The sequence below is a fragment of the Mustela nivalis genome, assembly GCF_964662115.1.
Source record: "Mustela nivalis genome assembly, chromosome: 15".
Classification (NCBI taxonomy): domain Eukaryota; kingdom Metazoa; phylum Chordata; class Mammalia; order Carnivora; family Mustelidae; genus Mustela; species Mustela nivalis.
This window is the reverse complement of record NC_139034.1, coordinates 12,654,164-12,663,606: the sequence shown is the minus strand read 5'-3', so window position 1 is coordinate 12,663,606 and position 9,443 is coordinate 12,654,164. Positions and strand designations below refer to the sequence as shown.

Below are 9,443 nucleotides of genomic sequence, written 5' to 3'. Positions count from 1 at the left end.
TGGAGACAAGACAGGCAACAGAAAATATGAAGGGCTTGCAAGGAACTAAACACGATAGGATTGTGTACAAGTATTCAAATGACAAAAATTAAAATACTGTGCGACCAAGTAGATTATGCTTGGTCCTTGAAGTTATTTGGGTATATTTTGTAGCTCACACACTCAGGCAGGCCCCAAAGAAGTCAGTTGTACACATACCCATCTTTCTCTAGGTACAGTGAAGGTCATGGTAAAGCTGATACAGCTACAAGTAAAAACAGGGTTCTAAACCTAGATAACCCCTTCTACGTTCTGGGTACAAAGGGGTTGTGTTTCTGTCAAATCTTTTTTTTTTTTTTTTTAAAGATGTATGTATGTATGTATATATGTGTGTGTGTGTGAGAGAGAGAGAAAGAACACAGAGGGAGAAGGAGAGGGAGAAGCAAACTCCCCACCGATGTCCCGCTTGATCCCAGGACTCCGGGATCATGACCTGACCTGAAGGCAGACGCTTAACCAACTGAGCCACTCCAGATGCCCCTCAATCAGATCTTAACTGTATGACACATTGTTACGAAATATCCCATTACAGCACTTAGAAGAATCTCTTTATATCTGTGCCTCTCCAGTGAACTTGAGGCGGGGGAGACAAGGCATTGTGAGGTTCTGCAATTAGGATCTATGACCCCCTTGTGAATTTAGATGGTTATGACATTGCCTATACATACCTTTTGATAATTCTACCAGGAATCCATTTTTAAAAAGGCCCGTTTTTATGTAAAATTAAGTGTAAAGCTGGCAGCCTCTGTTCCTGTGACATTTTAGGATTCATGGATGAAGAGGCATGTTGGTGGGCAGTGTGGATGGAGGCAGGGCTCAAATTCTGGCACAATAGATCTATTTCCTGGAACAGAATAGTAGATGGGGAGGGCAGGATTACAATAGTAGTTTACCCAAATAGGCAAAGACAGGGTCTGGTACCATGGTGACACTTGTAGGCCCTGGGGTCTAAGCAGAATAGAAACAAAAGAATTCAGGTGGGTGATATTTCCTAATCTTTGGCAGGGAGAGGGAGGCACTAAGCACTCCAAGTACCTGACTGTGTGGTGGTGAAAAGCAGGGTCCTAGCTGCTGGCTTGGGTATCAGGGCAAAGAGGGAGCGCCCCAGCTTCCATGGAGGTAGGTCCTTGGAGAATCAAGCCAGCAACTATGGGACTTGGCTATATTCTATTTGCAATTTTTTCCCCCTAGCAAGCTTATAATGGAAATCACTATGGAAACAGCATTCATGTACCAGAACTCTGTTTTGCACCTAAATTTTGTTTGCTTTGTTTTGTGTTTCAAATGCTTTGAACCTATTAGGCAAGGCATATCTGATTTTTGGAGGTTTATCTGAATTCACATCCTCAGCCACACTGAAATAGGGGAACCCAAAAAGCACCCCATCACTGCAGCTCACCAAATGGGAAATGTTACAGGCTTTCCAATATAATAAAGTTGTTCTACTAACTTGAACTTCTTTCTCAGATAGGAAGAAATAAAGCTGAGTTTCCTGACATAAAGAACAGGATGCATTGATGTATTTTATAAAAGTAGAAGAGAGGAACCGTACCCTAGCTGGCCCAGCTTAAGTATTTCTCACAGGACATTTTTTTTCACTCAGGAGACTTTTTGTCTATGGTAACATCATCATCAGTGTTGGGCTGAGATTTTCCCTTTTGCAACTCAACTTTCAGAACAAATATATTTAGATACTATATTTATAAACATATTCTAAATTTATGGCCAGCAGGGAGGCGGGAAGGCAGCTTGGCCCCCTTTCCCCATTACTTGTCTTTCTTCCTAATTCAAGGAGCTAAATATATATCATTTTTAATTATCTTTTGTTAAGTTATGGTGTTTTGACCCAGGTGATTCACCCACTGTATGTCAAAGAGATAGACCACCTGACATTTTTGTTAAGTGCTTGGGATGTTGGATTACCCGGTTATTTCAACTGTACGAAGGTTTCCTCCCACTCTGCCCAGAATTACCCAGATCACCTCCGTTTTCTTTCTGGGGAGTGGGGACCAGCTGTCCTCTCACCCTTAGCGGAGGCTGCGGGTCAGTCCTCTCCCGGACTTACCCAAGTCGCCGCAGCCCATGCAGCGAAAGGACGAGCCCCGCCCCCCCTTCTCCAGCGTTCCCTGTCCCCCCCCCCCCCCCCCCGCTCTCCTCGCAGCCAAGGCTCTGGAGGCGCTCGGGCTCTAGGACCGCGAGGGACGCGGGCGGGAGGCGGGGTCCGGCCGAGCGCGGGGTGGGGCCGCGCCTGAGTTCCCCCGCTCGCGCGCTCCGGGGCCGTAGAGCCGCGCGCGGAGGAGTGGGCGGGGCCGCGCGGGGAGGTCTGGGCGCGCGGCGGGTGGGCGGGGCGCGCCGCTGGGCCAAGCAGCTGCCGGGCAGGCCGGGCATTAGGGCCTCGGCGGAGCCCGCTCCCCAGCGCGCAGGGCGGGGTGTACGGGCGGGCGGCTTCGCGGGCAGGCGCGGGCCCCGAGGCAGCGGCTGCGCCCTGCGCCGGGGAGGAGCCGGGGGCGGGCGGGCGAGCTGCGGGCGGGGACTGGGGCCCGAGGCGGGGAGTGCCGGAGCGCCGGCGGCGACGACGGCAGCGGCGGCAGAGCAGGCTCGGTGCGTGGGTCCGTGGCGGCTCGGGGTCCGCCCGCGGGCTGCGGTGCGAGCGGGCGGCTCGGCTCCTCTCCTCCCCCGCCCGCCGCCGCCGCTGTGATTGGGTGGAAGATGGCGTTGGGCGGATGGAAATCCTAATGACAGTCTCCAAATTCGCCTCCATCTGTACCATGGTAGGTGCGGCGGGAGGGCGGCGGGGGCGGCCCCGGGACCCCCGCGGGCGGGCGGGCGGGCGGCGGCTGCTCGGCCCTTGTCCGCGCCCCTTACACGGGCGGCCCGCGGGGCCTAGCGTGGGGGCCCCCGCGGCCCAGGCGGGGGCGGCTGGACGGCGGCGGGCGGGGAGCGCGGTGAGGTACCCGGCGAGCCCGGGCGGCGCGGGGGCGACCGTGGCAGACGCGGCGGGGCGCGGGCACCGATCGCCAGCGCCCGCGGGCTCGACTGTCCGAGTCTTCCCGCGGCGCCGGGGCGGAGCGGCGAGGCGCACCCCGAGCTGTGGGCGCACGGCCCCCGGCTGGGGTCGGGAGGTGGAAGGACGCGGGGCAGCGTCTCTCCATTTCCGTCCGGCGGTGCGCCGAGCGGGGAGGCGGCCCTGGGCGGGGGTGGGGGGTCCGCGGGCAGGAAGGCAGGGTCTCATTCCTGCCGGGAGAGGACGGAAGTCAGACGCAGATATCCTCCGCGCGCCTTTGGCGACGCCGAGGCCCCCACCCGGTGCTTAGGGGAAGGGGGTGTGTGTGAAGGTGGAAACTTTAAATAAGTGTTGTTGAAAATTTTCCCATTTTCGGCTCTTCCTGAGCAACGAGCTCTCCGTTTTCCAGCCATGTGTCCAAGCAGCAGTCTCGGCTTTGCGAATCCGCGTTAATCTTGAAAACCGCTTAAGCTTCCCGGTCGATTGTTTACTTGAATACATCAGACGCATCTGTGTGTGGCTGGAAGTACTTCTCTGTACGGGGACGGATTGTGAGGGTGGTTCGCGTTTCGTTGGGGCATTTAAATAGACTGACGGAAAAGTGCTGCTGCCTGTTGCAAAGTCCCGAATTAATTACAGCAAAACGTGGGTGCGTTTAAATCTTGGTGTTTTCGTGACTGGCCAGAAGGGCCCCAGTTTTTCCACACGATGGGGCAAATTCGTTTCATTAGGTACTTCGGAGCTTACAACGAGGGATCTTAATTGTGAACCCTCACAGAAAAAAAGTTATTCTTTGCAGTGTGGGCCTACCGATTATGTTATTAAAGACATCTGAAATCTTTCCTTCTGCTCTATCTTACTGGCCCTTTTTGTGCGTCGGATTGCACAAGGAGATCCCCAGCAATCTTCGATTTAAGGGTAGTACATTTTATATGGCTTTCTTTAAGGAGTGATGAATCAGATTGGAAAGGTGCTTTAGAGGCAGATTCCATACTGCACGCTGAGGAACAGTACAAAAAAATGGCTGAAGTCAGGTGGAATTAAAATCTACAGTATTAAATCATGTTGAAGAGTGAATCACTGAAGAATCCATTTCCCCAAATGAATGTTTGTTCTTTTTCACAATTTACATTTTAGGAAATCATTGATATTAAAGGGACTATATTAACAACGATTTCCCAGGATCATGTTGATTAATTATTTTTAGATATGCCAATTATTATCATATTCTGTTGCAGAAGGAATGTGATAATTAATTCTTTGAAAGTGATAATCTTGCCAGATTGCTGAGCTACACGGATTATCTGGTCATAGTTCATTGTCAAAGTCTATTGCTTAGGGAGTGAGTGATGTTTTGTTACTCTCTACTCACCATTCACTCGTTGATCACTTGCTAAGGAAGAGAGACTGGCCTCAGCCAGTGAGGAAACAGTAGTGATCAGGGCAGTCCCTGCTTTCATGGTGTATATGATCTAGTTGAGGGACACAAACAGTATTCAGGTAGATATATTAAATATATATGCTCTGATTAGATTAGGAAGATGGGGAGAGATTTGCCAAGTCGAACGCCGAGTAAACGATTCTGATTGAAGAATGTCAGACTCAAGCTCTTTCTAGGGCTTTCACTCAAGTGTGTTGATTGGTTGCATGCGGTGTGTGTGTATTGTTGGTGAATATGGAAATGTCAGTGCCTGGTCAAATAAGATAGTTCCAAAACTAGTGTTAGAATTGGGTGTGTCACGGGGCGCCTGGGTGGCTCAGTGGGTTAAGGCTCTGCCTTCAGCTCAGGTCATGATCCCAGGGTGCTGGGATCCATGGAGCCCCGGATGGGATCGGGCTCTCTGCTCAGCAGGGAGCCTGCTTCCACCCCTCTCTTTCTCTGCCTGCCTCTCTGCCTACTTGTGATCTCTGCCTGTCAAATAAATAAATAAAAAAATCTTAAAAAAAAAAAAAAGAATTGTGTGTGTCTGTAGTTCATATTTGAATGAATTCTGATGTACTCTCAAAATAATGCTGAATGTCTCAAAGTAATCTGTAATCTTACTCTTTAAAGAAGACTGCAACCCATCTTAGAAAATTGACGGTCAAGAAAAGTAAAGGTATTTATTTACCTTTGTGCCTTTGTAGATGCTCTTTGTGTAGGCTTTGAACACTCCGCCTTTGCTTCTAGTCTGGTGAGTTCTTCCCCATCTCTCAAGCTGATAGCCTTACTTAGATAATCCTACTCCTGTCTGTCCCCACCTCTATCACCCTCATAATTTCTTGGAGTTTTGGTAACCTCAGTAGCATTTATTACACTTGCTGTGTTGTGAATTTTTCTCTTGTCTCCTTATTAGACCGAAGACCTTAAGAGGAAGGACTATTGTTTATTTCTGCAGTTTGGTGGGTCACTAACTTCTGCAAGCTAGAGAACAGTTTCCCAGAGGCCTCATTTCTCCTACCTGAGTCTGGGGGAAGTGAGTTTGTTTAGCAGGATGAGGTTGGGGGTGGTGGTGGGGGTGTGTGTGTTGGTGGTAAAGAGGAGGTGGTGTTGGACCTAAGAAGAATGATGCTTCTACTCAGAGGGTCAACATCTGTGAAAATATGATGGATTGGAATTTTATTTTAGAAATAGTAAAGTGTAGGGGCGCCTGGGTGGCTCAATGGGTTAAAGCCTCTGCCTTTGGCTTTTGTCATGATCTCAGGGTTCTGGGCTGGAGCCCTGCCTGGGGCTCTCTGCTCAGCAAGGAGCCTGCTTTCCCCTCCTCTTCTGCCCACCTCTCTGCCTACTTGTGATCTCTCTCTCTCTGTAAAATAAATAAATAAAAATCTTAAAAAAAAAATATTAAAGTTTACCTGATTTTTTTTTTTTTTTTTTTTCACTTGTCAGCTTAAGGTATCTGGGCAGATTGGCAATACCTTGACTGGATCGAGTAACTGTTAAGAACAAATCTCTTCAGATATGTCTTATTCTAGGTCACTGTTGTTCTGCTAATATGGGAAAAATCAGTTTTTCTGAAGTTAGTGTTGTAGCCTGACCCAAATGAGTGATTCTTTGTTGATGGGAGTGAATAAACTTGGAAAGCTACGACTAGAAATGTTTTTTGTTTTTTGTCCACGAAATAATATATTTTCAGTGTCACATGGTGGTGTTCTGAAGTAGCTTCGATTTCACACAGTAGTTACCTGGTATTACATAGTCTCCTTAATAAGTATGAAATGATGGGAAAAGTAGCCAGATACATGTAAGAGAGGCCTAGGTTTGGGAACCAAAGCTGCAGAGCAGTTTTGGGTGGCCTGGGACTGGAAGGTGGTAATACATGGGTCTTGCGCTATTCCTCGAAGGCATCAGCTCCACCAGCTGGGATCATTACGTCCCTTCCTGCGTGGGTTGGAGAAGTCATGTTTGGAAAGAGATTGTTGAGGAGGGGGATCGGGTAAAGGAGAAGTTGTTAAGGATCGACGGTGGTAGATCCTGGGATGGCACTGGCCTGGCTGCTTGCCCACTCCCAGTTACAGCACGGGGAAGTAGAGCCATCAGAACGTGGGAGGCCAAGGCCCCAAGTTTGTGCGGGTCCGGCAGGTTTACTTCTTAAAAGCTTGTCCCTAAAACAGCACCCTACACGCGGTGACCTTTAAACTCCTTATTGAAGGAAAGTCACAGGTGAAGGTGGCTATTTGTCTTTTCTCATTGTTTTGAGTCTCACTGGGGTCACTCAGTAAGAGTTAAGAGTTGAGCCTCTGCCCTGTTGATTGTCAAACCCCCTCCCAGGGGGTCGGGGGTTGGGGGTGTGAGTGTGTGTGTGGCTGCTCTCCTCTTCATGTAGTCCGAATATTGTATTAAATAATAAAATGCTTTGTTCCTTCTCAGGAAATAGGATAGATGTAATTCTTTTATTAGTAAAATAATTTTTATTTATATTTTATTAGTAGAATAGTACTTCTATAGTAGGAACATTCAAAGTGAGTTGCCATTATTTTACTCATTTTTGCTGTTTTTACTATAAACATTAATTTTAGGAAAATTTCAAAAAGAAGGATTTTTTTTTTCCCATCATGTAAATGGTTAAGTACTGATAAGGAATGTTTGAGCATGTGTTTGAGGAGGCTTAGTGGAGAGATCATTTAGAATAAGTGTTGTAAAAGGTTTATTTAAGCTTGTTAATCTGATTTTGGCTACAATACCTTTTGGTTATTAAAATGATGTGTTCTCATTAGAGAAAATTTGGCAAATATTTTATAAAAAGCATTTGAAAACTCTTACTAAAAAAGAAAATAACTGCTTTACCTCCCAGAGCATATTTTGTCTTTAAAAAAAAAAAAAGCTTGGGCTACTGGGTGACTTAGTCAGTTTGGCTCAGGTCACGATCCTGGAGTCCCAGGATCGAGTCTTATATCAGGCTCCCAGCTCCACCAAGTGTCTGCCTCCCTCTAACCTTCTCGCCTCTCATGCTCTCTCTCACCGTCTCTTTCTCAAATAAATAAAATCTTTAAAAAACAAAAAACTTAATCAGCCTTATAGATAAAATTTTCCATTTCAGTTTTCCCCATGAATGATTGTCTTGCTGGCTTTTAAATTTTGTACAATTACAGGATAAGCATGGAGAGTTTAATGTTTAAAATGATAATATGGCAAGTTTGTTAATGCAGAAAGGTGTGGTGATAGGCTACAACGTTGTATATAATTAGTAAAAATGGAATTTTGTAAATGATGATGGGTTTATTCTAATCTTAGGTACTTAATAGTTATCACAAAGATAAGACCATTGGGATTTGAAACTTTTAATATGTTTAAAAAGTATAGTTTTAAACACCATATTCAAGTGTATGGAATGTGTCTAAGGACTGGATTTATTTTATATCATGTGGTTTTGCTTACCTTCTGCTTCTAGCTAATCTTTTTATAATCTCAGAGCAGTTTAATTATTTACCCTATCATGATCCACGTGGCTAGTTTTAGCCAGGCTTGATCACAACACATCTAGTTTTATTTGATTCCCAGCTTTTGACCAGGTCCCCCAGAGATGGAAAACCTCCATTTTGTTACTTGGAAGTTTCTTCCTTCCTGCCTTTGAAATAATTTTTATTCTAGTTCTACTGAAACTTCTGCTGTCTCAGGAAAGATTATTTAAGCACTTGTTCACTTAGTAGCATTAATCCTTAACAGAAACCTTCATTTTTCCAGATTTAGATGGTCTGATTTAAATCAGATAGTCTAACCTAAAATCTAATTTAGATTTTCTTTTAGTAGCTTAATCCCAGAAATTTAATGTTTAATATTTTATTATGTATCCTACAGCATGGCATAGTGTAAAAAGAGCAGTTAACCCAGAAGATAAATTTAAGATAAATTTGTACGTTTGTTTCCTTCCAGATCTAAAACTGAATACTTTGATTCCTTCAGAGTTTATAAATTATTACTGATATCATCAGTATTTTGGAACCTCTAGTCATGTTTTATCTATTAATTTTTTTCTTCTTACTTTTTGACTACCTTCACCCCTTGTACCTCTGCAGCCATCAGACTGTTCTCTGTATCTGTGAGTTTGGTGGGTTTTTTGTTTGTTTGTTTAAGATTCCCACATATGAGTGCTCATAGGTATTTGCCTTTCTCTGTCTGATTTACATCACGTAGCATAATGCTCTCTAGGTCCATCCATGGTGTTGCATATAGCAAGATTTCATTCTTTTTTCTGGCTGAGTATTATTCCACTCTGTGTATGTACAATAATTTCTTTTATCAATGCATCCATTGATAGACACTTGGTTTCTTCTGTGTCTTGGCTATTGTAAATAATGCTGCAGTGAACACAAGGGTGGAGATACCTCTTCAAGTTAGTGTTTTCATTCTCTTCAGATAATTGCAGTGTTATGGTAGTTCTATTTTTAATTTTTTTGAGGAACGTCCATACTGTTTACCAAAGTGGTTATGCCAGCTTACATTCCCACCAGAAGTGCATTCCCACCAATAAAGATTCCATTTTTTTCATATCCTCACCAATACTTTTTTTTTTTTGATCATACAGTCTAACTGATATGAGGTTGGACCTCATTGTGGTTTTGATTTGCATTTCTTTGAGGATTGATGATGTGTATCTTTTCATATACCTGTTGGCTAGCTGGAAAAATGTCTGTTCAGATCTTTTGCCCATTTAAAAAAGTCAGATTTTTTTTTTTTTTTTTTTTTTTTGCTATTGAGCTGTTTGAGTGAGTTCTTTATGTATCTTGGATTAGTCCCTTAACCAGATACATGATTTGCAAATATTTCTCCCATTTAGTAGGTTATATTCAGTCATGTTTTCGATTATATAAGGAGCGTGGAATTAGATACAGTTAAATGTGAATTATGTCTAGTTCCCCAGTTTTGTGCATGGAAAATTACAGTCCAAAGTTAATATATATTTCTTCCTTTAAAAGCATT

General features: G+C 44.9%; 1 protein-coding gene across 2 annotated transcripts in view; it reads left to right on the top strand.

The window, feature by feature from the left end:
* The first annotated feature begins 2,413 nt into the window (after positions 1–2,413).
* USP12 (ubiquitin specific peptidase 12) overlaps positions 2,414–9,443 on the top strand; it is a 102,530-nt gene continuing 95,500 nt past the window's right edge. For both annotated transcript variants that reach the window (XM_082700742.1, XM_082700740.1), the window contains exon 1: positions 2,414–2,810. Coding sequence is in view for 1 of the 2 variants with exons in the window: in XM_082700740.1 (XP_082556866.1) it covers positions 2,763–2,810 (48 nt within the window). In the remaining variant the exon portion in view is untranslated. The remainder of the gene's footprint in view (positions 2,811–9,443) is intronic.